The 26,259-nt window shown below is 46.6% G+C and overlaps 7 protein-coding genes across 7 annotated transcripts; 5 read left to right on the top strand and 2 right to left on the bottom strand.

Moving 5' to 3' along the window:
• Positions 1-482: 482 nt before the first annotated feature.
• Positions 483-2,849, bottom strand: E1B28_003736 (uncharacterized protein; the record flags this gene model as incomplete). Its single annotated transcript, XM_043148167.1, has 12 exons — positions 483-641; positions 736-1,056; positions 1,116-1,304; positions 1,363-1,373; positions 1,439-1,456; positions 1,505-1,523; positions 1,635-1,705; positions 1,770-2,053; positions 2,112-2,194; positions 2,253-2,334; positions 2,397-2,440; positions 2,493-2,849. 12 exons carry the CDS (start codon positions 2,847-2,849, stop codon positions 483-485), a joined length of 1,638 nt encoding a protein of 545 aa, XP_043012759.1.
• Positions 2,850-6,388: 3,539 nt separating this feature from the next.
• Positions 6,389-7,561, top strand: E1B28_003735 (uncharacterized protein; the record flags this gene model as incomplete). Its single annotated transcript, XM_043148166.1, has 1 exon — positions 6,389-7,561. The coding sequence occupies one exon, from the start codon at positions 6,389-6,391 to the stop codon at positions 7,559-7,561; it is 1,173 nt and encodes a 390-aa protein (XP_043012758.1).
• Positions 7,562-9,169: 1,608 nt separating this feature from the next.
• On the top strand, positions 9,170-10,944 carry E1B28_003734 (uncharacterized protein; the record flags this gene model as incomplete). Its single annotated transcript, XM_043148165.1, has 9 exons — positions 9,170-9,193; positions 9,246-9,343; positions 9,397-9,649; positions 9,704-9,819; positions 9,875-10,007; positions 10,060-10,476; positions 10,531-10,678; positions 10,748-10,824; positions 10,873-10,944. The coding sequence occupies 9 exons, from the start codon at positions 9,170-9,172 to the stop codon at positions 10,942-10,944; spliced, it is 1,338 nt and encodes a 445-aa protein (XP_043012757.1).
• Positions 10,945-12,536: 1,592 nt separating this feature from the next.
• Positions 12,537-13,161, top strand: E1B28_003733 (uncharacterized protein; the record flags this gene model as incomplete). Its single annotated transcript, XM_043148164.1, has 2 exons — positions 12,537-13,024; positions 13,092-13,161. The coding sequence occupies 2 exons, from the start codon at positions 12,537-12,539 to the stop codon at positions 13,159-13,161; spliced, it is 558 nt and encodes a 185-aa protein (XP_043012756.1).
• A 1,043-nt stretch (positions 13,162-14,204) lies between these two features.
• Positions 14,205-14,896, top strand: E1B28_003732 (uncharacterized protein; the record flags this gene model as incomplete). Its single annotated transcript, XM_043148163.1, has 2 exons — positions 14,205-14,695; positions 14,752-14,896. 2 exons carry the CDS (start codon positions 14,205-14,207, stop codon positions 14,894-14,896), a joined length of 636 nt encoding a protein of 211 aa, XP_043012755.1.
• A 3,246-nt stretch (positions 14,897-18,142) lies between these two features.
• E1B28_003731 (uncharacterized protein) lies at positions 18,143-19,018 on the top strand (the record flags this gene model as incomplete). Its single annotated transcript, XM_043148162.1, has 1 exon — positions 18,143-19,018. One exon carries the CDS (start codon positions 18,143-18,145, stop codon positions 19,016-19,018), a length of 876 nt encoding a protein of 291 aa, XP_043012754.1.
• Positions 19,019-24,141: 5,123 nt separating this feature from the next.
• E1B28_003730 (uncharacterized protein) lies at positions 24,142-25,151 on the bottom strand (the record flags this gene model as incomplete). The annotated part of the gene is made up of 4 exons (XM_043148161.1): positions 24,142-24,423; positions 24,495-24,772; positions 24,838-24,956; positions 25,018-25,151. The coding sequence occupies 4 exons, from the start codon at positions 25,149-25,151 to the stop codon at positions 24,142-24,144; spliced, it is 813 nt and encodes a 270-aa protein (XP_043012753.1).
• Positions 25,152-26,259: the final 1,108 nt, after the last annotated feature.

Genomic DNA, 26,259 nt, shown 5'->3' with positions numbered 1-26,259 from the left:
CAATGGAGCCGAGACATGGAAACGAGAGAAGATGTGAAAGACAGCGAAGAGAAGGATTCGGATCGAGCGTGGTGATAATAGGAAGTGAGTTGTGGTTGTGGGCATATGCTACTGAGTGTCCGTACTACGTGACGGCGCGAGCAACCTCACCTGAGCAACTCATACGCATGCGCCCATGGATGCATATCCATCCCCATCAGTCTTTGAACGGTTGTTGGCTAGGGAAAGAAGGCTCTACCACTTAGGTGGGTTGGTTTTCAACGGTTTGGACAATGCTTGTACATGAAACGCTGTAGGTACTTGATATCCTTGTACATCAATCGGCAACGGATTCTGTCGCGTGCAGCTGGTTCTTGTTGATACTTCAAAAGACGACTCAAATCCCTGCTACCGTCCTGCACAGTCATAAGTCCCATTGTGATCACTGTGTACATATATAAACCCGAATCAGTCCAAACCCATAGATACATATAATCCCGAACCTAATCCTCCTCAACCCTCCTCACCCTCAACGGAATCTTAGGTCCCACCGCGCCTTCCACCTTCGGCCTTGGCAAAACACCACGAGCCAACTCAATCTTCGTCTCAGGCCCCTCAGGAAACTCGAATCGGTAGTTCTTGATGAGGACGGAGAGAACAGCCTATAAGTAACCAAAAATAAAAAATAGAAACAACAAAGGGATGCACCATCAGCCTGCCGCATCGAAAAGACAAAAAAAAAGATGAAACCCCCACCTTAAACTCAGACAACGCAAAATTCTTCCCCAAACACGTTCTCGGCCCATCACTAAACGTCAACAGATGCCTATACCCCTGTATTTCTTTCGCACTCGCCGGAATAACCTCAGCCTCAGCCTCCTGAGTTCCTGGCGCTCTTTCCATCCACCGCTCAGGTATAAACTCCTTCGCCCGTTTGCCCCACACCAATTCCGAGCGATTCATACAGGAGATGGGAGAGGATACTGTGGTGCCTTTGGCGATAGATAAAGACATTACCTCCCTCCCATCTTTCGTGGTGATAGGTGCCGAGAGCGGGAGTACGTCGTCTTCTGTTGCCTAGAAAACGCCTATTGGTTAGTTTATACCATCCATGAAGCACGCGAAGCCCCACTCACGACTCTCGTCGTCTCCGCCAAAGGAGGATGCAACCTCAACACCTCATGAACGACAGCATCCAAATACGGCGATTTGTCAGATGTCATGAGGTCGTCCCATCCAGCATCTTGTCCTCCCTTGGTTTCAAGGAGTTCTTTACGTAGGAGATCTTGTTTGGCTGGAGATTTGCTCAATTCGATGAGAGCCCACTGACAAAACGTGAATGACGGTCATTCAATCAACGAAAGGGGATATCAAGCTACATACCGTAAGACTGACTGTGAGTGAAAGACGGAGAGAAATATGGTTAGTGGACGAGTGGGTGTAGAGTATGGTAACAGACTTGATGTAGTCTCGTATCCTTCAGCATGTTCAGTGGCGTATTCGAAACGGAATTGAGAGTACGAACCTGCAAGAAGTAGTACGTTCTTCAGGTGTGATGATCAGACAAGGCAAGTTGGGGTAGACCAGTTGTAACTCACCATCTACAACAACCATAAGCAAACGAAAAGCAGACCAAAGCGAAAGTACAAGCGTACCTGAGCTTCCACTTCCTCCGCGGTCATATGCAATTCACCCTCCCCTTTCTCATGACTGTTTTCTGCTTTGACTAAAAACAAGTGAAACGTTGAAACGTCGGTCAACCATGGACTGTGAAGGGGAAGGAAACTTACTCAATAACCCAATAATTGAGTTGTCCTCTCCAGCTCTTCTACTCTTAGCCAACATCTCATTCGCAATTTGCGTCATACTCTTCCTCAGCTCCAACAGCTTATTCGTTCTCTCCGTTGGCACGTAGAACAACCATGGAAATACAAACGAGAGCAAAAATAGAATTCTTCCGAACGTAGTTGATGGTGCTGTCCCTAAAGATTCAAAGGCGTGGACGACGGATGATGGTTTCCCATCCAAAGATCCAAAATCATGAGAGAAGCCAGCGATACCGATGCTATCGAGTCTAGAAAATTAAGCTGGGATTAGCAGGGGCGTTGAGAGACGTTGACGAAAGAACGCACGCAACGTGATTCATCCAATCCTGTACTTCAATGACGTCTCCATCCGGGTGGTTCTCCAGCTGGTTGTCCCAATGGGTTTTGAGCTAGAGGAAGAACACATCAGATGGTGGTGAATAGCGAGAAGTGACGATGAAAAGGAACCTTATACGCCGAGTCGTAGAAAACAGCAGTAAGCCTTCGAAGTGCCGCGTTGCTGAAGGCCGGTGTGAGAGCTTTGCGTTGTCTAGATAGTATGGGAATTCAGTTGTCTGTATTGATGATGGTATGATGCGGACAGCATCGCACCTTCTGTGACTTTCTCCTTCAGCCCACAAAAGTCCTTTTCCGAACTAGCAAATTCCGATCAGTCAAAAACCGTCACCACCTGAGAGTGCAGCTCACAATTCTCGCAATAAACTTCTTCGAAAACGGCGTTCCAACATAAACCGACGTCTCCTTCACATAGAAATTGCTAATCGCCTTCGGATCCAACAACACCGTCTTCTTCCTCCCCAAAATCATGGGAATCGTATACACAGAACCGTACTTTGCTCCCCATTCTTCATACAGTGCTCCAGAATCGGTGAAAAACTGTGGATCTTGAGTAACTCCAAATATTCTGCTCTTGCTGGGTGGTCCCTTGAGGGGGGTAGAGATACTTTTTGTCGCTCGACGACGTTTGATGATGAGATGGATGAGATATGCGATGCTCGCGATGATGGCGATGTCTGCCACACCAAGCTGGCGAACGGGGGTCATGATGTTGGGTTTCAAGGGGAAACTGTCTACGGCGTCTTTTTATTGAGTACGCATGACGCGGCCATACTGTCATTCGGGATTTGTCCCCGGAATGGTAGTCCGAGGTAAGTGCCTGAGATGAGATAAGATCATATAGCTCATCATCAAACCGTCGTCTGGCGCCAACGATCTTTACCAATGGTTCACAGTATTGTGGCTTCTATGTATACAGATAAATCGAGCTGATGTCAGTGGGCTCTCATCGACATCGAATTAAGCAAACTCCAGCTAGCAAGACCTCCCCCACCACCGAAACTAAGGTTCGGACATTGAAGCTTGAAGACGCCTCCTGGCTATGGGACGACCAACAAATTATACATACCTTGATGCTGTCGCTCACGAGGTGTTGAGGTTGCGACGACAAGAATGGCGAGTTGCTCCCCCCCCTACACGTATACATCCTACTAATTATATTTTTACTTATCCCCTTTTTCAGGCAGCAGATTCTCCCCCCCTCAGCACCTCTCACGAAAGACGGAAGTGAAGTCACATCTTTAGTAATAGCCAAAACCACCACAGTTCCAATTCATCCCCATGTCGCGACTCGCGTGTGAAGAGCGAGTAGTGAGCGAAAGGTATAGGCATCTCATTGGGACAACCAGCTAGAGAACCACCCGGATGGAAACGTCGTTGAATTACAGAATTGGATGGATCACGCTGCGCACACCTCCCTTCGTCAACATCTCTCAATGCCAAATCCCAACTCGATATCTCTCGGACTCGGTAGCATCAGTAGTACAGTGAACATTTCTTGGTGTGGCTTGAATCCTCGTACCTTGTAATGTTAGTCCGAGATAAGTGATGAGATGAGAGCCTAAGATCGCGTGTGAATGAGGCGTCACTGGAACGTCACTGCCGCCTTAATCAAAATTTCCTTATAAGGTATGTGAGAAACGTGAGCACATGATTGGCACATGATGTGAAATTGACTCTGATTCACCACCGGCATTTTGTTGTCATGTGGCAATTGTGTTGTCTATGTCATGTCGTAGTCATGTAGACTAGTGCTGGGTTTCGTATTGATCGGTTTGATACATACAAATACATACCGTGTTTAAAACGTTCAATACCAACTTTGTCCAAAATTTCCGGTATTGAACCGTTTTGAATTACGAAATGATTAGGTAATTATTCAGAGGCAAGCCAATCACATTCCTCCCAATCACACTATCTGACCTCTTGAATCCTATTCCCAGCAACGAGGATGCCTTGTTCAACTGCCCAGATCCTTACAATGTCGATTCAACTTCTGACCCTCTCAACTCTGATGGCAAGGGCTCATTGTCGGAGATAATTATTTGCACTGGCGGAAAGATCAGACTTGACTCGGACCGGTGCGGCGGAGGCTACAAAATATTAAATTGCTCGGTCGTTACCGGCGAAGGCATGGCACCAGTACTGCCTCACGCCAGTCATGTTGGTCAATCAATGGAGCCAAAAAGTGGTTGGAGAGAGGAGGCCGACGGTCACAAGACGTCAAGTCAGTCAAAAACTTTTTGTTCACACTGTCACTGTGCAACGATCCGCCCTCCTCACCTCGCTTTTTGACAGTTGAGACAAAATAAAATGGAAAATTATTCTTCCAATTTTCGAAGCCAGTCGGTTGGCTGTCTGTTCTTCAAGAAGCTTAACATTGACTCCCAACATCAAGTGTGATGGAAAACTAAAATATCAACACTGTCCACTATCTATTCTGAGTTGGAGCCAAAAGCAACCCTAGAAGAAGGGACAAATTTGAAACCCCTTTTGAAACACAGCACCAAAAATAATAGCACAGTAAATAAATTGGTCCATATATATCAAATAAATCTGAGATTGACAAACCTAAACAAAAATTGAATTAGAAGGAATCAGAGAGCATAGAGTACATATAAAAGCCAATAAGCTCGCTAATTTTCGGACCTTAGAAGTGACAGCTGCTCCATCTATAGTGAGTCGTCGAGGAAGAGTAGGAAGGGACAAGTCATTGACACATGTCCTATCATATATACCATCTAGTGCCGTGTATTCTGCTACTCTTTGGCAATGTGACATTGTGTGACTGATATTTTCAAACACCTTTTCAGAGCCCTCTCTCCGGCACCTCTCTTCCTCCCTGTCCACTCGACAAAATCACTAGAAGTTCGGGATTTAGGTAACACAGATATTGTTCATCTGTTGTACCAGAGCTGACAGAGGAATAATCATAGTAAGTAATAAGTATGAGTCTGATGCTCATCTTTAAAAATTTTTAAACTCAGGGACAATAATAGTATGTACACATATAAGCAACGACATAGACAACGCAGTTGCCACGGACAACAAAATGCCGGTGGTGCCTTTGGTTTCTACCAAGGATCCCTGCACAACTGCTGTTGAGGAGAGGGTATAAATCATAGGTAGGAGAGAGATTATGATTGTCACGAGGTCACACAAACTGCTGTAACGTTGAATTAGCATTGAGCAGTGTTGGATGGGCAGTGCCCCTTGGTGCCCTGCCTTTGAACGTGGGCGGTGGTTTTTGGGCACCGCCCTATGGGCACATTTCAGCTGCCCTTTAGTGACCTGCCGAGTCCGGCATTTTCGTGATGACAACTAATCTAGTCTTATCTGATCTGATATTCTAAACTCCGATATCACCGATCGTACTTTCTCAGACAGACTCCGACAGACTTGGCGGAGACCACCATACATCGTGGGAAAGGCAGTTCAGGGGCACTAAACCACCTGGTGCCCGCCTCAAAGGCACCGCCCTGCTGCCTTTTGACAAAGGCAGTGGCATGCCACCGCCCTTGACAACACTGGCATTGAGGCATCTTTGTGGACACTGGATCGGCAGAAAGCGGCATTGCCGAGAGCTGCTGTCAGCGCTCATTCCATTCATTCGGTTTTTGGCACTGCCCCTGGCCCTTGCTTTATCTTCGTCTTTTTTGCCCAAACGATCGCTGCACTGACCCAAATAACTATCATAATTTACTACAGAATCGGAATCTCGTTTAGGTTAATTTTCATCAATCCCCATTGTTCGCGTCACAATTCGGTCACATCAAACATCCCCACATGGGCCTTACATGACTATGACATGACATAGACAACACAGTTACCACATGACAGCTAAATGCCGCCAGTGATTAGCGATCGTTGAACCATTCTTACTTCGCTCGCTGGTTGGCTGTCTGATCCTTCGTGTGAGACGTCCCCCACACATTAACATAACTATTGACAGGGAGTGCTTATTTATGGGATGATTTATGGTTTCATTTGGCCCCAGTGAGTGAAAGCTCGCATAAAAGCGTTACCAAAATTGGCCCCTTCTGACCCTGTTTGCGTGGTACCACGTCGTAAACATGCATTGCATCCTTCATTTTGTCTGTCTGTTACCATTTGACTGTTAATATTGAACGGTGTCCGATTAGCATTCACATCGATCTTCTGGCACGACTCCCAAGGTTACCAGTCCGCTATAAAAACGCCTGTCAGCTGAACCACATCTAGAACCATTTAGCTGCTCTTCTACTACCATGTCGACATCTACGGTGGCCTTATCAGGCAACGCCTTCCTCACGACGGTAGCAGCAGGAGCTGCCGAGGTCATCAACGACAATGGTCTGGCCAATTGGAACAGCTCAAACACTATCTGTAGCGCTTATTTTCGCATGGCCTCTACCACCGACGTGACCCTCGGGCTAAACACATACTTAGCGGGGAGTAACAACAGTACTGTCAGAGTCACTGTCAATGGAACTGCCACATTCACGGTCCATCTCGCTGGCACAACTCCCAAAACCTATTCTGTTGGCACTGTCTTGAAGGTGACCGGTGACTTGCAGGGTGTGACCAAGGACGGTGGCTTTTTCGGCGACGTGTCGGGCTTGAGTGTGACCACGACTTCTGCGCTCGCTTATGCCAATGACCCAGCGAACTATTACTGGTCGCGTCGTGGCCCATCAGTTCACATGTGGTACACCGTGCCGGCCAACAGCGAGTACTTCTACAATGAGGTTACCATTCCCGCGGGCCAGGATGTCATCGGGTCGTACTTCATGGTCGTGGGCTTTTCTGGTGGCTATTCCGGCATTCAGGTCAACTCGGCAACTGAACGCCGGATCCTCTTTTCCGTCTGGGATGCAGATAACGGCGAGAAGACCACGCTCGTGAGCAAGGGTGCAGGAGTTGTTGACAATATCTTTGGTGGAGAGGGAACCGGAGGCCAGACATACCTCGTTTTCAACTGGGTGGCCAGTACCACCTACAAGTTCATTACGCGCATCCGTCCTGATGGTTCAGACAGCACTCTCTACTCAATGTGGTTCTTTGTGCCACAGTCAAACTCATGGCGCTACATCGCCACCTGGAAGCGTCCTTCTACCAACACATACCAGTCCGGTGTCTACTCCTTCGTAGAGAATTTCAACGATACTCTAGGCTATACTGGTCGCCGTGTGCAATACGGTAACCAGTGGGCACGCAATGTCAACGGTACCTGGTCCGAGGTCACCGCTGGTAACTTCACAGGTGATGATACTGCAAACAAAGCGCAGCGCATGGATTATGTGGGTGGCCTGGAGAATGGACGCTTCTACCTCCGCAACGGCGGCTTCTTTGCCGACTATGTGCCACTCAACCAGAACTTCAACCGCCCAGCTACTGGCACACAGCCCATGGTTGATGTGAACACCCTGCCGACCCAGTGACTCAGCGATAACCAAGGACTTTATTGAGTTCTTCTACCATGCTTGCTATCCTTATTACTTCAAATCAACGGTATGTAATAAAATTTCTGTAAATCATATATCCAAAATACGTCCCTTGAATTGTGTTTGTTTAACGTCACACATTAAATACATTAAATTCGGCATGATGACGGAAAACCCGCTTACATGTGGTTCATCAGCGGTTTGCTGGTTCGTTTCTCTCGCTTATAGTGTATACGTATACAAGTTCCGATAGCTGGCTAAAGTATGAACATTAACACGAGTCAAGGAGGAACTCCCGAGGTTTTGAGTGCATACTAAACCCGAAACACACTCGGTACTCGTGGTTGATGCTGGCCTTCGAGAAATTAGCCTTGGGAGCAATGAGAACTTGGCGATGTGGTACACTTTACCGTATCTGAGTGAGATGACTGAAGAGAAGACAGCTGGTTGTGCATGTCTTCATTTCGACTGGTGAACTTGTTTTACTCTCAAATTACATATACATATACAGGAAGACAAACTGCAAGGAATTCTTGGATTCTGAGATTAATTAAATTACATATACACATACAGGAAGACAATGGCACAAAACACGAACTACAGCTCAATAACTCCATGGTTTGCTGGCCTTCAAGAGTCTTTGGGGTATCGTATAATTTGTACTGTATTCGGACATAGGGAAACACCGAGAAACGCTGAGTGAGGTGACTGAAGAGAAGATGGTCAAGGTCGTCTTCATCTTGACCCTTCATCTTGACCGGTGACTCCTCATTTGTGAGCCTTAGGCAGGCATGCGAGAATTACTGAGAAGAAATAGAGTCCTACGACGGGTGATAATGTCGCTTAATAGTGCATACTAACAGGATGCGCTGTATGGTGCTGCAAGCCGCTCAGGCCGCTCTTCAAGCTCTTAAATTGAGCAGTCGGCCATCTTGGTTTCTTAAATACTACGTCGCCGAGCTTAAATACACTTAAATGCCACTTATTCTGAACTTATTCACTATTTTTGCGAACTTAGTGCAACTTATTGCTTTTGACTAGAGGCCGTACTGTCTATTTCTTGGGATGATGTATTCGGATTTATATGGGTAGCTTATGAACAGTGTCCAATTGTATTCTGGGCTTTTAAATAACATCGCAAGTAGCAGATGCGAGGCAAAGGTAGAAGACTTAACTAGTAAATCTCCGCAGTGAGAGCGAACATGCGTCACCTGTTGCGCATCCGCGTTTGATAACGTGACTATGTTCCCAGCCTTGCGCAAGTGTTGAATGTAAATTCAACTTCAATGTTTCCTAGTGTTCATTCTTCATCAACAAACCATTACCCTCACTAGCCCATTATCCTACAAATTGGCACTCAACAGTTGTAGGTCAGAGAAAGATATGGAGAGGCAAGACAGCGGTGACACCGGTGCGCCCGTAAGTCAACCTTCAACACGCTACCATACTTCCTATCTAACGTTGCAACATTATGTTTTGTGCGCAGAAAAAAAAAGACAACTCCCTATTCCTCCGCTTACAAATTGACTAGAGAACACCCCTGGCTGAATTTAGGGGCCAAGACCGAGATTCCTTTCACCTCACCTTTTTGTTAGAAAACCAATAATGGGTATTCGTGACTTGTGGAAGGTATGTGCTTGGATCTTTTCCTGTACTCTGTTTACCTGATTATGGGTAAAAGATTGTCAACCCAGCTAGCCAAGAAACCACTCTCACCAAATTAACATGGGATTTCTGGACCGAGAAAGATCGTCCTATGATTATCGGTGTTGATGCCAGGTTCCCATATATTCTCCATTCATTGTGACATGAGCCTCACTATATATTTTCAGTATATGGCTCTTCCGCTCTCAGACCGCTATCTGTGCTTCCGGTTCCCACTCACAGCTAGGACCAAATCCTGAGCTTTCAATTATATTCCACAAACTGAGCTTTTTTCTAAAGCTACCAGCTGTTCTAATCATTGTGTTAGATGGCACATCTAGACCCAATATCAAGAGGGGAACGAAGGTGAAGAAGGCTCCACACTGGATGGTGAAGGGACTCAGAGAGCTCGTTGAAGGGTTTGGTTATCATATGCATCAGGTGTGTCTGTAGTCAAATTTTCGAGCAAAACCTTAGTTTAACGTTGAATTGCAGGCTCCTGCTGAAGCCGAAGCCGAATTGGCAACAATGAACAAATGTGGATACATCGATGCAGTGTTAACGGATGATAGCGACGTGCTGGTGTTTGATGCACCGTTCATTATACGAAAGTAAGTTTGCCCCTAAAACCAAAGTCACTGAACTCAGGTTAACGGAGTCCACTAGCCCCGAAAAAAATTCTAAAGACCCTGATACCGTTTCGACATATAATATCGTTGACATCAATTCAAATGCAGAGACGCCAATCATGAAGAACGGTCTTCTTCTCTTTGCGATTCTTCGAGGTGGCGACTATGACGTATGTACTCAACCATTCATCAATCTCCATATCAATTCAAAAACTGGCTTAGATGGGGCTTCCTGGATGCAGTACATCAATATCATACGCACTTACCAACACAGAACTGGGCATGGAGCTGGCTTTCCTTGCTGAGGAGGAGAGTGATAGTGCCGCTCAATATCTTTGTCATTGGCGAAAGAAACTGCGACATGAGATCGAAGAGGACCCCCACCACTTCATCGGACGGAAATATAGAAAGTTGGCCGCTACAATCCCACCAGATTTCCCCTCGATTCGTACTATCCGATCTTATACACATCCTCAAGTCTCCAATTCGTTTGCAGGAGTCTTGAACCTTCAACTTCCCGATGTACCCAAGCTTATAGATCTTGCCAAAAAGCTCTTCAACTGGAAATCCTCTGGTTCATTAGCTACCAAATTTCGGGTTAAGATATTTGATGCATTTTGTATCAGAAATCTTCTTGTAGTGAGTACTTTCACTGCTCTGAATGACTATATATTCAAATTGTATTTTCGACAGCCTGATTGCTACACTTCAACTATCCCGGTTGTCACTCTTTCAAATGCAGCGCGCCCTCGTTCTATCCTCAACGTCAAAGCCGATAAGAAATCACCGTCTATCATCTTGTTCTCAGTCAGTTTCAACATCACTGAGCTGGCGAAATTGTGTTCGGATCAGTCTATGGAGGTAGATACCTGCATTTGGATTCCTGCTTGAGCCCTCAAGTCAAATGTAGACTTGATTTCTACCTATCTTAGTGATCTAGCAAGCACACGGAGGATGACCGGTACTGCCAAGAAGAAACATCAGTTGGTATGTTTAACCCTACTGTTCCAGTCAAATCGTTAACAATATCTACAGGCTCAAGCAGCTCTCTCTACTCTTAGACAGTCACATATCGTTGATCTGACGTTGTTGTCGGACATGGAGTAAAACATGTACATTCTATTTATCTTAATCATACAGTTCACATGTACAGGTTACACTGTTACAGTTACAGTACGGCACACATGTAGGTATAGGTGTGGTACGGTATGTGTAGTGCTTGTACAGTACAGTAGTAATGGTACAGTACATATGGCAGGAACGGCAGGCATGCTACACCGTACATACAGACGGCATGCGTGGTCGTGGTCATCGAATGTAGAGTTTGTACATACAGCGCATGCATGCGTGGTCGTCACTGTCAAATGTTGAGTCCGTACATACGGCGCATGTGTGTGTAGGGTACGGCGGAGTCCGTACATACGGCGTGCATGGTCATCACTGTCGAATCTCAAGTTCATACATACCATACGGCGCATGCGTGTGTGGTTGTCACTGTCAAATGATGTCGAGTCCGTACATACTACGGCGTGTGTGGTCATCACTGTTGAATGTCAAGTCCGTACATACGGCGCATGCGTGCATGGTCGTCACTGCCAAATGTCGAGTCCATACATACGGCACATGTGTGTGTAGGGTATGGCATGCGTGGTCGTCACTGTCGAATGTAGAGTTGAGATGAAGGTAAGCAAGCGTCGGGTTTTTCGTGTAGTTTATATTGGGCCACCTATTGAAAAGCTTAAACAGAAATTGAATCGGTAAAATTTGGTATGCACCTAGAGAGGGTATTGAAGAGGAGCTTCAGAAAGTTTGGGGCCTTGCAAGTGACAGCTGCACCGAGCAGCTGGTCACTGAGGAGCAACTTCGACAACGCACGATGACAAGCGGCTACAGTGGGAAAAGGCTGGCATATCCCGCTGACAAACTCCGAATGAACTTACACAGTGACTATCACTTCAAGAAACCCTCAATACACTGTCCACGGTAGCGGTGGGTACTTCTTAATTCTCTGGGAAAGCCTACGTTTACAACAGTACTCCAGAACCTGTCACTATTCGCGAGGAACCAAGTCCAAAAATCTTTAAAAAAGAACGAATCAGTCGGAACGCGGTTTCAGCTCTACAATGTATCAGGATTCAATGGTACGTCCTGTTTCGTTCATATTCATCATCAACAGGTCATTTTCTTCAGAGTTGCTTCGCACCCGTGGACTCGATTTCTGGTACATCTTAGTCTGCTGCTTGGTAGCTCTCCGGCTCACACCATTCCTTGTGGTGGACTAGGTTACCTCAGTGAAGAATGGGATGGCCCGCCCAGAACAGGATGCACGATGAGGTGTTCCTGGTGTAGGAGGATGAGGATGACAGGACCTATTCGAGGTACCCGCCGGTCCTGTCAGCCACCCGCTTCTGCACTGTACAATGGCTGGTGACAATGTTACAAATATCGAGTCAGGCTCCAACTCTGCGGTGGAGGCTTGACTGGTGTGGCAATCTAGAACTGCCGACCTAGATAGGATGTCGTTGAATGGGCTGTTCATGTAGAACTCGGTGACCTAGCCTCATAGACTGTATGGTTCAAAGCTCATGTACTGTTTATTCCCTACTATAAATATTTTAAATATTTACGGATGTGATCGGCTAATGAGAAATATGAAATGAGAACAGAAATGAAACCCCTAAACTGTTGGATCTTCTGCCATGCCCAAAGCCCTGTCGACAAAGGCAAGGAAAACGAAGACAACCACGACGTCAGCAAGCAAACAAGATACGAAATTAAAGAAGAAAGCTACCAATACAAAGAAGTGTTACTGGGAAATAGTGGCCGATGCAAAGGAGCAACAAGAACGATATGGTAAAGCAGAAAAGACCACCGAGCAATATAAGGCCGCAATGAGGAGAAATGTTGAATGGTTGAAGGAGTTTGTACAAGAAGCTGGTGAAGCTGAGAAGCTCTGGGAAGAGACTCAACAGCTATTAGAAGAGTCAACAGAGGATTGCAAGGATAAGGAACACACCTTAGGCTCAGAAATGCCTCTAGACTTCGATACCGCCCTCGATGGAGCTCCTACAGAAGCTACTCCACAGGCAATCACCTTGTACATGTACCAGAAGTGCTTCGTGGAGAACCTAAGCCCAGCAACGGCCTGGCACATTGTTTCTGGATGGAAAATGGTATTTAACAATATGTGAGACAAGAATTCAGTAATGAATAAGGAATTTAGTATACTAACATTAGAAAATCCCATCTTGCAGGGCTGGTGATAAATATCGCGGTCGATGGCATGAAGATCGCGAGCAAAATGAATGGGTTGGTAACCCGTAGAGTCCCCATCGTCCAGGACATGATGAAAGCATGTAAAAATAAGGACAGAGAGGCAGAGAGGAGACATGCACGAGCTATGAGCATCAATGCAATGATAACTCTTTTTTCCTGGTCATGTGGAGTTTGTCCTGACAGTCTTCCTGTCACTGATGTGGAGGTGTTGAAGCTAAAAACCAAACATCTACAGTTCCGTGCTTTTATCAGCATGGCGTTTACACTTTGGACAAGGTAGAGTCATTGTCATATGTTTTTTTGAAACTTGAGTCAACTTCTCAGTAGGAATAGTGAACTTACACATCTCCGAGCCAAGCATCTCAATTTTGACCCTCCCAGCCGAGCAGGGGCTACGTACAGAGACACCAAGCCCATCACCATCAACTTGAAGGAGAGGAAGGGGTGGCAGAAGAAGATGGAGAAAGGGGAAACTACGTTTCAGTTCCTCTGGAGTCTGGAAAACACTTTGGAATGCTAACCTTTTTTGTGGCGAAAGGTAATCTCTACTATGTCTATCCCCAACCAAAAACACCTGCCATTGATGCGCATGCTCGTCTCCTTGTTTGGATATCCCATGCCGAGACTCATTTACTCAAACGGAAGTTCGAACCAGAGGACTGTATTTTCCCTACCATTGGATCAAACGGAACATCAGTTCATTTTAACATACCTGTATCAGCAAATCACGTTCAAAGCCAGCTCCAAGAGTTTGCAAAGGCAGCCGGTTTGCCCGATGCAGACAAATACCCACTGTTTCCGCCGTGGAGGTGCACAATATAGATTTATGTACGCACCTGTCGGTCAATGATGGACTCTTGCACGAATTCGATGGTGGGGAGGATGGGCACCACCGAATGAAAAGGTGCCACTATACTCAGGACATTTACATTGTACTAACCTATATGATCTGTTAGCGAGATACGCTCATACGCTATCTGTTAGATGAATTGCATACCTATGAAGAGGATCATGGCGATGCATTATGTCCTATTGACTTGGAGAAAAGTCAATCACATGCCAGTGAAGGAGCTTCCGTCGCTCCCTTGAGCATGGCAAATGCACAACTGATGTTTACCGAACTTGAGAAGCGAATCGCCGCCTGGATCCCACCACCTACCCCCGTTATGTTTTTCCCAGGAGCTTATGGATATCCAGCTTCGTTATTCTCACCATCGCCATTCACATCCATACCAAACTTTCCAACAGCCATCCATGCAAACAGCTCACATCCTGCCCCAGTCATGTCTCATCAAATCTGTCCTAGTCGAGGCACAACTGGAAGCATCGATTATTATGCGCGGGTGGCCTCGAAGTCCACACCACTCCCTAAAGCTCCGTTCAACCTCACTATACCAAAAATTTCGAGGCAAATTCCCACTCATGAAGCATGGAAGCAGGTAATTAAAGATTGGGACGAGCCCGATGAAAGCCGTGGTTTAACGGTTGCATTAAAAGATTGGGAGGAGGAGTGGTACAAGAATCCGAGTGTCGCAGCTCTGTACCATGCTAGACAGAAGATCGCACTGGAATTTATTGGCCCGTACGTCTCTGATATTCTTGTCTTACACTATTCAAGGGACTTAGACTACTATCTAGGTTTGACCGAAACATTGAAGAATTCTGCAAAGCTTATCCTGGATACGAACGTGGAATTTCAGCTCTGCATGATGCTATTCATGCAAAACAGAAAGCAGCCAGCTTCGTCAAATCTCGATACAGCAAATACCAAAGGGAGGTTTGACCCCCTTGCATTCTACACTATTTTTATTGTCTATATATTGGTAGTTAAATTCTCGTATCCATCGTATTTTATTATTAGACATATATATACACCTACGACGACGTAAGTAATGGACATACAGCAGCAGTTGGGATTTTATTTGATCTTTTTTTTGCCAGAGCAGCTATCACTCCTAAGAGGAGCTGCTCTGTAGTTTTCTTGAAGTATATCCATAGATTCACCCTTAATTTTCCCCGTGATTGAATGCTCGTGGTTCATCAGTAATTCCTTGCCAACCCAGATGAGCGAGATGAGAAGACGAGCGGAAACGGTTGAAGCGTCGCGTGGCAGATTTCCGAATCCGGTTCTCCCGAGCTGAACCGGCTCGCGGGAACGGGGCTTAATTAATAATCGCTTACATGAATTCATTTTGCGTAATGATGGGATCACCGTAATACAAATTTCGTAGGCGTGGGAAAAAGCCCTTAAATATCTGGGCATAAGTACTCTTATGTTGCGATACGTATCTACGCCCTCACTTTCTGAAATGTTTCGATTGGATTCGAGTTTATGTTGAACGGTGGTTTTCGAACGGGAAGACAGGATGATCTGCCCAGCTAAAATTCTCCTAGTCAATTTCTGAAAGGACATGTGTACTAGTACTATGTAGTGGGACATGGTCTCAGCTGACCGTCAACTCATACTTGTACTTTGCAAGGTTGAGGACAGTTTGTTGAGGAGACCATGTAACATAATTATAACCAAGCCGGATAATGTAGGGGAGCACCGATTCAAATAATTTCAGGCTCCCAAAACCTATAAGCCCGCTACAACCATCACCATTGCTCCAAGTTCAACTTGTGACTCTCTGACATGGATATTGAAGTTCAACTGTCACTGGGACCGATAGAAATCACCTTGAATCATCGACGACACTCCCTCAGTGTCCGTGAAATGACTATGTATAAATAATAATCTACATGTCGAAATTGGTACAATTTGTCCATTAGGCACCTAAAACTTGTCCAGAAGCAGTCTCATCCACCCTCACTTCGATGGGCCAACTTCCCATTCTTGCATCCATAATCCGATAAACCATGCATGACCATGAGCGAGTTAGAGTCCATCTTGGCCAGGATGATCATCGTGGGACAGATTTCGTAGTCCTCCGAGAATGGGAACACTGTGAAGCGGATACTTATATATATAAGGGCTGTCGTCGTAACGATCGCTACACATGAAAAAGATTGGAATCCGAAGTGGGGGGAACGAGAAATTCAGAGTTATCGTCAAGGCTGATACATAGGGAGGGCGGTACTGCCCTCCCTCGTCACGCCAGACTCGGATAGCTCCGCTGATAAGGCCTTACCGGCCGCCTGGTTATAGACCGATAAAATGCCTGTTACCCGCATTCAGTGCCCGGTCTTATCAGCTTTCCGGCTTTCTTATCGTGCCTTATTCGTGCCTTACTATTGCCCACAACACCGCCGGGGACGGATGACATTTTGCCGAGAGGCGGCATTCTTGACGCCTTGAGCTCCATCTTGCAAGGCGAAGGAGTGAATCAATTGAAGCTATCCAATACAATCTGAAGTCTAGAGTCGCCACATCACGGTCACAAGAGAGGAATCAGGCCCAGGGCCGTCATTAAGCACCCATACGTCCAACTACGTATTTTTAGACAACCACCTGTTCCGAAGACGGCATGTGAATTGCACACGAAGCCGCAACGCTAACACGCGATTGTCGGCGACTAATGGTGATCGTATGACTGAACTAACGGTGAAATCAAGGACATAACCGTGGCAAGTTCCTGATGAGCATTCTAGGACAAGGTAAAGAACCTGGAGGCTTGAAATAGTCCCCGTGTTCTGGCAGGAAATATTCACTTGCATAAGTGAAATTAAGGAAATATCCGAGTCCGTGGTCCGTGGCAGGTTGTATGTGTCGAATGTATTAGGAACAGCCTGTAAAGAGCCTGGACGCGTGAAGAGGAACAGTCCCTGACTGTATAGCAATATTTCATCTCTAGTTCATCTCGACCCCAGAATCTGGCAGGAAATATGTACGCGCAGGAAGTTACCGTCGTGCAGGAATTTGTATGTACAGAGCGTTTTATCAAGTTGAACTCATTCATGGAGTATGTCAGAATCATTCAATAAAGTTATCATGTTTGTATCTATCTATAATATGCTCGAGGAAACAAATTACCTCAAGTCCTGATTAAGATTCTTCACTGATCTAACGCGCCGCATTCAGTCGCACTTTCCGAGACGCCTGCCAGAGGCTCAATGCACCACGACATATTTACTTGAGTGTATCCGTCGGACAGTTCCGTTTTGATGGGATCGAATACCAAGTACTATTCTGGTTTCCGATGTGCAAATGACAAGGATATGCAAAATTGGATAAAACTTGGTCTTCCCGTTTATTTGTGGGCTCGGCAATTTTTTGTAGGATCCGTAGACTACACATGAGCTTGTATGTACAGTTGTAGCCACTGAAAGACAAAGGATATGAAATGAAATTTAAAATATAGCTCAGATCTGGTCGTGATTACAGCGTGACAGCCCAGGAACGGTACATTCCGGAATATATCTCAAAATTTTAGATACGTAGTTAAGTGTAAACGAAAACACTCGCATTAAATACAAGGTTTCAGAGGCAGGGGAGTGAACGGTAGTGTGGAATAAGCCAAACGATACATCAGAGGTCCCAAATCGACCTGTAAGCGAGACGGCAGTGAGCTGGCCTGGCGCGAGCTTTGCTACTTGCCGAAGTCTTGCCGGACGTGACGATACGTGACAAAACGCTTTGCACTTCTCGAATCACCCTCGGACACTCTCCGAGGCTTCTTACAGCTATCCTAAAATCCTCATAAATTCAGGTTAACGTTTTGAGCACTATTAAAATACTCAAGTCAAATTTTTGATACGGTAAGTGGTGTGTGGAAGTGGTACTCGAAAATGTTGCATATCCCTAAACAGAATAGTACCGTTCTTCCCGGTGGCCAAGGTGGAGGTAACGAGGCTCGGGGTTAACTTTGTTCGGCTCCGTTCCACAACGGAGAAAGAAAGACAAGGACACCTCATTGAAGTCTAAGTATTATCAATCATTACTGTTGGTGTGGTTCATTGGTTGAAGACTTGAGACGTATAAAGGCTCGACATCCTACAGAGACAGTCCAACACACATCTGCACTACCATAGCAAGTGAGTGGACGTTTTCTTCATCCACAATGATCTCTAACATATTTCTTTGATTAGCATGTTGAAAGTATCTCTCTTCGTCATTCTAGCTGCTCTGTTGCCGTTGGCTTTGGCAGCTCCAGCTCAGTCTGAGGAAATGGTCTTGACTCCAGGCGGATTACGCCCCAAGTCTAGCGTCATCCAGATCCCGGAAGGCGGTTCAATCAACCTCACTGACACCGAAGTCCACCTACTCGACGCTTCAAAGAGGGTTATTCACGTTTCCCCGAGAAGCGATGCAAAGGTCCGAGCATCTCCTGTCACGAATGCGACAGTTCCCGAGCAATCAGGATGGATTTCGTTTGCATATTGGCGTCGCATTAATTTCCCTATCCAAAACTTCTTCACCACATGGGTCGTCCCACCTACCCCTGCAACCAATCACGGGCAGACCATATTCCTCTTCAACGGTCTTGAACCCGATACTGGTGATTCCATCTTACAACCTGTTCTGCAATGGGGCCCTTCAGTAGGAGGCGGTGGCCCGTTCTGGCAGTTCGCGACTTGGTACGTTGCCGGGGCCACGTCCTTCTTCACCCCGCTGCTGGATGTGTCCGTTGGACAAAGCTTGCAAGGCATTATCCAGTTTACGAGGAAGAACGCTGACGGCACGTTCAACTATGTCAGCGAGTTTGCAGGCAGTAGTGGCGTTGCCCTCAGCAACTCTCCCGAGCTCACTTGGGCCTATGAGACTTTGGAAGCATACAGTGTTACCACGGCCTCGGATTATCCTACCGGTTGTACCCCCTTTTTTGGCATCAGTATATCCACAGTGGACGGTGCTACGGCACCTGTGTCGTGGGGTATCACTAACGATGATTTTGATGGAGTCCATACCTATATCAATGTTAACGGCGGAAGCAATGGGCAAGTCACTACATGCTACCCTTTATAAGTACTCTCGATCAGGGATGATTGTTTCCATGTATAAATATGTTTCACAATTTTATCAGTCTGCGTCTTCTAGTGAACTATTTACTCGTAAGATGAGGCAACCTACGGACCAGCGCTTCCAGATCTCGAGTTTTCTGTCTTCCTTGCAACAGCGAATGCACGAATGTTCGCTCCCGGACGTAGATAACCGGCTCTCGGCAAAGCCCCTGTGGCCGTGCATTTTCAATCAAATTAATTCCCATCATTTTGGCCAAGCCGTTCGGCAAATTTGGTGGATCAACCGGTTCCGATCGAACCGTTGATATCACTATCGGTGGTCCATTCAGTATTAAGTACATTAAATGTTTGGACCCGAAGTAGTAGCTATTTTCACGCAATACAGTCACTTTTACCTGCATTGTACGACGGTACGGAATTGCAAGTGAGCATGGACTGTATGGAGAAATGATCATATCGGCCTAGGCATCGACAGTTTGAAGGAGTATTTCGAGTTCAAGTTCAATCTACACAAATATGATATTGACAGGGGGTACACTCTCACTCAAATCTCACTTCCACCCAGACACGCGGGAAGTTTTTGTTTCCCCATTCCACATCCACAACCAGTCGGACTAGGATGTCTATGGACAAGAAAACCAAAAGATACAAGATGTGAATGAGTGAGGAACTGAGGGGCTTACCCAGCGTTAATCCACGCTCATCATATATCCGCCAGCGCGCTGTCGATACCCCTAGTCTACGGTTGCCACAAGTACCCGTCGAAACTCTAACAATTAGGCTTAACCGGCTCGGCTTTTCGGTCCTACCGGTTATTAAGTTGGTCCAAGCTATTCCGCATATCAAGGCACTCAAGCTCAGCGAACCATGTGTGGCGTATAAGTAGATGGGAAATGTAGGTTTGGGTTCGGGATTATGTTTCCGATTCCAGTACGAAGGTGTAGATCGCAATGAGATTGATAACCGGAATGGCGGAACGGGAGACTGACGCCTACTCCATTGAAGGCCTATCCATGTACCGGTAAATTGTACTGATGCCGTGTACGCCACCTATTTACTATTATGTGAGATACTTTTCGACAACGACTTGCGCAAAGAGACGAGTCTTCCATGCCGAGCAGCCGAGCGGCTGCATGTACAGTGGCCGTCCCATCAAACTTCTCTTCTTTTCATTACTAGTACGTCAGTGCGTCCGAACGATATTTAGCCGGCTGAAGGCCACCACGGGTTAATTGTATCAGGCATTTCTGCTTTGGTGTGTTCCTCATTTGTGCATCCACTCAATGGCCAGCCCCCGGTCTGTATTCAATTCATTATATTCATACATCCCCGACATCGTCCGAGCGTGTGCGTTCGTATGGTTTCTTTATTTCGCGTGCGTTTGGCTCCATTCGATTGGATGCGGAGGACCTGGAACCCCTTCATACGGCTTCGGTGTCTAACCGACCTTTCACGGACTTTACGTTGAAAGTACGAAGGGCAATGCAGACGTTCAAGTGTTTTCTCTTGAGGGCTTGAAGGCCAATCTGTTTGTCGAGAGCACCGACACGGGAGTGATGAACGCGTTGAACAAGCTCAAGGGCGCGATTGCTGCTGGAGATGAGGCTTTGACTGTTTGTCGGTAGATCCGATATGCAAACTGCGGTATTTTTATGTGTGTGCCTCTGGAGGACAAAAATAGTCGCAATCGTGATAAGAAATTCAAATCTCTCCTAGTCGATCCTTGGTCGATCTTGAACCTCTGATGAGACCTAAGATCGCGGCTTAGACTCTGACTGTGATTTCTCGTTGACACGTACTAAATGCCCCGCTTTGGGTATGGTGGTAAGGAAGCAAAGTTTCTCCCGGACTTGGGTCAATCAATGCGCTGTGCATACGTTTAGCCTATGGCAACAAGTTTGACAATTGACTCACATAGGTTCGTGTATGCCGACGGGTTTTCCGGTACACGCCAAGGTCTCTATACATCGCCCGAAAGAGCATGGGGTGGGTTAAAGGGAAAGAGAAGATTGGCTTGAGAAATGGTATCTACCGCTTTTTGGTCTCTTCTACATGCAAGCGCGACTCCGGGGTAGGGGCTTTCCTTGAATTAAGAGTCCTGGTGAGGTATCACCCCGTACTTCTTGATAAGCTTGGGAAAGAGCAATTGATAAAAAGGTGATAAAACTCACGATAAATACATCGAGGATCCAAGAGTCCCATTTTTAGTCCTATCTCTCTTTATAACAGTCATAGCAGTCCCTCGATCTGGCCGTACATCGCATCGTTCGTATGGATATTTGATGCGCAGCGCACGTAGCTTTTTCGGATGGTGAGGACCGCATCGCTGAGCATTGGATTAACGACGGTAAGTGATTTGAACAGTCGTAAATCTGGGAAAGTCGAAGGGGGAAAAGATTGAAGCATGCACCTGCAGAAGTATAACGTCACTTCGAGTATAAGAATGCAGATTTTGTACTGACATGGCGTTCCCTCCCAAAGGAAGCCCAAATCGGCGTAATTTGCACTTGTAACAGTCGATCTTTGCACCATAATTTGGACCGGCAGAAAGGAAGTGGCGTACACTGCGACCATACTCTCCACATGTAACTGTATCATTCCTGTCAGCTGGGACGTTAAGCTTCGGTAAAAAGAACTCAAAACGAACAATTGAGATACCACTCTTCCTGCTGAAGCACCCTCTCATTCAATTATCCTGCTTGCACCGTGATTGAGACAATCCAGACGACACCCTTCTCGTATCTTCACCGCACCCTTCTTCAAAATAAACATCCATGCAACCTTGGGTTCGTCCAGAATTCCAGGCAGCCAGCACCGTTTGGCTGTCAGATAGAGTGGATATCCATCGCGAGTCGGGTATTTCGCCTCTTCCCCTGGCAGTAAACTTGGCGACATTGTCGGCGGTGTCGTGGCTCTCGATGGCGAGGCGGTCGTTCAGGTTTAAGTCGGTTGATATCGAAACGCCGCCCGGCCTCCCGGGCGCCTCGCCCAGTCCTCCCAGCCCGGTCCGGTATATTGAACGTTACCATAACGAATCGTGACACAAGCACTGTCAGGTCATCTTCCATCACCTTCCATCGTGCCTTCAGGTTGCAGTTGAGTACTTGAGTCATTTTTTACCTTCAGATCCCGATATTACCTTCTTCTGAACCTTGAACTATATCTGTAGTCCTCGAAAAAGACGCAAAATTTACTCCCTGGACCGTTTTGGAAGGTGTTGTACGAGAGACGGGCTGAGATGTTTTTCAAGGTGAGTTCTTTCTTCTCAATTCAGAAGCCCTGTGAAAATCTTAATGACTCGGATCTGTAGCTGTTAGGCTCGTCACCCCAACTAAGCTGTTACTTACGACGCACCATATCGAAGGAACCGTGTAGTGCGAATCCCATGGAAACACACAGTCCAAGTTCCCAGTTCAGAGGCACCTGATTTTGGGCAATTAGGAGTGGTTTATTGGAGGAAGGTATGCTTGCCTTCGACTTCCATATCACCAGAAGTTGACCAATGCTTCAAGCTCAGGCTTCGCCGTTCACCGATCATACTGGCTTAATGTTTAGAACAACAACTACTCTCCGTAACCGTAATAAAAGTACAGAAACCGATAACCCAGGAAGCTTATTAGAAGCTGTAGCCCAGGGGAAGGAAGTTGCGACGAACTTGCACTGGAATGGAGGTACGTTCGGCTCGTTTGCGTTGGCTCAATCGAAAAATTCATTCATAAGTCTCTCAGCGTCCTGAAATCCATCAATTCTCAAAACAATAGACGCCGTTTATCATATATCCGCCAGCACGCTTAGTTCGTGGCTCAAGTTGACATCCCCGGTCTGCGGTAGTCGAACACGTCATTCCTTCGACATAGTACCACTCTATGATTGGGCCGCACATTCCACCTTCGAGGTCATGAAAAATACCCGATCGGTCTGTCCTGCTCTTGTTTTGCCGAAGATGACCGTAAACGGGATGGTTTTCGACTCTGGGACGTGGTGACACATGGTGGAAGTAAGGCTCGGTGCTGGAGGTTCGGAGACGACTCGTATGGCGTACGTGATGCTGTTCTACGATCACGGTGCCACTATCTCTTCATGTCCCCCCCCCCCCCCCCCCTTCCTTAAGCGCGAGGACCCTTGGATTCGCAAATCTCAATGGTAAACGACAACAGTCGCCCTTCTGACCAACCAACCATTCATTTCCAGTAAACTAGTCCTTATTTCGGTGCAGAAGGTCCTCGTGGTACGTCTATTGCCCCTGTCTCATATCAGATTCATGAACGGATCATCATGTATCATGCCTCGGATTATAACCTTACGGTTATATCGAGATCGGGCCTGGTTCATCGGTCTGTCGATGAGTTCAACATTCAACGATTAATGGGTTTAACCGCCTTTGGCATGTCGGGGCTACCGGCTACAGAGATGGTCTAAGCCATTCCGCATCTCAGGACGTTCGTGAACTGTGTGTGGCGTAATAGAGGGGAGAAACGGAACGATGCCGGTACATTCAAGATACCGGTAATTCGGATGTCTTGCGTTGTTAGTGCCTGATGAGTACTGTGGCCGTGACGCCGTCAATTCCGACATTCAACTCGAAGCCGCCAATTTTCACCGTCCTCATTCCCGAGAATTGCTCAGTACCTCTTATCGACTGTTTAAACTTTCGGATCATTCAAACTTTCGACATTGGGCGAAGGAAGAATATTGCGATGAATCGTTACCAAGTTCTGCGTTCTGCTTAGTACTTACGAGGTAACTGTCGATCCCACCAATGTGCCCATCGCTGGGGGAATCGATATCGGGAACTAACAGATGTTCCTGAAGCTACAAGACCGCCCTGCTGCGGCGTATATCCAGGCTGGTTCACTTTCCCGGAGTTACAAGATCCAACCAAACTATATTGTTCTTATTTCGCAGATACAAACCGTACTAAGGCTATGAGAACATCGCAAATCAGTCCAAGAAATCCCACTCCTTGTCCTTCCTCCTACTATCCTCCTGCTGCTGCACGTCATATCATACATGTCGAGGGGAAATCCAATCGAGTCGAGTCGAGGTAAACCATGAGGTGTCCTGTACGAGTTGTCCGATACCGCATAAAATCCTGTCAAACCGGAGGGCGAGCCATGAACTGACAATTTACTCGGAATCTCCTTCAATGTTCTGAGCGTCGCCATTCAAGTTAGCCGTGATCGCACGTGGAACATCATTCTGTAAGGCTTCAAGTTTCCACTGTTCAGTAATGCGGACGATCTCATCCATATCAGGCAGAAAAGCCGGGTCCAAAGACAATGTGTTGGTCTTTGGGTTGTACGTCTGTCCAAGCACCGGGAGAGGTCCCATTCTCCATACCCCTTTGGCAGGTTTATCTTTTGGCGCCGAGAAACTGATTTCATGCTCAGAAGTACTTGTAAAGTCGAGCTGAAGGTAACGCGGGGGAGCATTGCTCCGTTAAATGGTTGAATGCCACAACTGTGAAAGGTGCTACTTACCTCAATGGCGTTGGTGACGGAGCGCGAGAACATCGTTTCAGTATCGAGTGTCTGGTCGAACCAGATCAAGAACTTTTTCTTGGGTTGCAATATGACATCTCCAGACCCCTGTGGGTACGGAGAGACGTAGATGTAATTATATTCGTTACCGACACGAGCCTCAACACCGAAGTTAATGAATTCGGTGTACCGATTGTGAACGGTGAACGGCTTTGTAGGATCCACCGGTCCAGATACAGGGCCGAATGTGCCCGCGGGGGACAATATGACCTCCTGGCCTGCATTATCGATTCAGAGAACTGCGACAATCTCTAGGAGATAACAAAAATCATGCAGTGCTCACCTCCCAAGATTGGAACCTGATCCGTGGAAGCCTTTACCAACGCCCCATCTTCAAACTTGTTCGTGCCAGAGACTCGGAAAAGATCTTCGAATACAAACTCGTTGTGGTTCAGAACTTTGCTAATGAGAGGGAGTCAGTTACGATAACGTCAAATTTCAGAGTGACTGAATGTGTTCTTACTTTCCACCTTTGAAAACAACATTAGGTTTGCCGTTTACGTCCTTTGCAATGCAAAGTTTGTAATTGGCTGCCTTGAGTGCATTCAAGGAGCTGGTGGCGATGTTGACAGTGAGGGTGTACTTGTTTCCAGACATGATTAGAGATGTGAGAAGAGTTAATGCTGCTGAGTGCTGCTGAGTATGTTCCTCCAGAGCTTAGGGCTTATATACCTACCAGTGGTTCGTGTATGCTCACGCCTACTCGGAAATTCTAACTTGGGAAAACCTCATGAGCCCTGCCAGGCCGAGCGATACCGGCATTGATTCAAGCCGGGCTGGTATGTGTACTATTCCTGAGCTAAAATTATCAGTGGAGCTTCACGAAAGACAGCTTGAATGCACGTCCTTACCCCTCCAGCATTAAAATACGAATAGAAAAACATCCTGAAGATAGATTGGTGGGGTGGCTGGGAACCCCAATTTTGGCTTTCGCCAGGGAGGAGTTTGACAGCTAACATGAAGGTCGGTGCGCTCTGCTCCAATTCAAGCACACGGAGTTCTCTGGGAAGCCCGCCCATGGAGTATGACAGAAGAAGGCAGGATGAAAAAGTGAGTGAATATACCGAATGTTGCACTACGGCTCCACATACCTGACCCCTATCCGGATGTAATTCCGGGTCCGGCCTCCTGATCCCGTCCGGATAAAGTTATATTATTATCCAGGGCACCTGGGCGTTTATCGACGCGACTGCGCACCTCGACCTTAACTCCTTTGTAGAAGTGAAACCATAGAATCCTCGAAAACTATGTCTACTACAATTCAGTCAGCAAGGCAAACATAATTGAATCTCGGGATTTTTTACTCCACAATCAACAAAGTTGGGGCCTTTCACGACGACTTCTAGCAGTTTGACATGGGAAGGAAGTCAAAATGGAGGCGTTGATTTGATCCTAAGTCCGGGAGGACTTTGCTTCCATTAAACCCGTGGAGTCGCCAAAGCATACACACGACGCGTCGATTGATCCCAAGCGGGAGAAATTTATTTCCATTACCGTCACAGTGATCCAAAAGATACCCCCAAAAACCTTGCAGAAACATGGAAAAATATATGTATCGTCACTTTGTGAAAACGACGATCGACTCCGGAAGATTCTCGTGACGGAAAAAGACCCAGGCTCACGACGACCTTTCATCCCATGAAGGGGATGATTCTCGCTCCGATTGAAACCGATGGCACCGCTCAAAAGGAAGTGGTGCGATGGA

The sequence above is a fragment of the Marasmius oreades genome, chromosome 2, assembly GCF_018924745.1.
Source record: "Marasmius oreades isolate 03SP1 chromosome 2, whole genome shotgun sequence".
Lineage (NCBI taxonomy): Eukaryota > Fungi > Basidiomycota > Agaricomycetes > Agaricales > Marasmiaceae > Marasmius > Marasmius oreades.
Note: the sequence above shows the minus strand (reverse complement) of the source record. Positions and strands in the feature narration are given on the sequence as shown.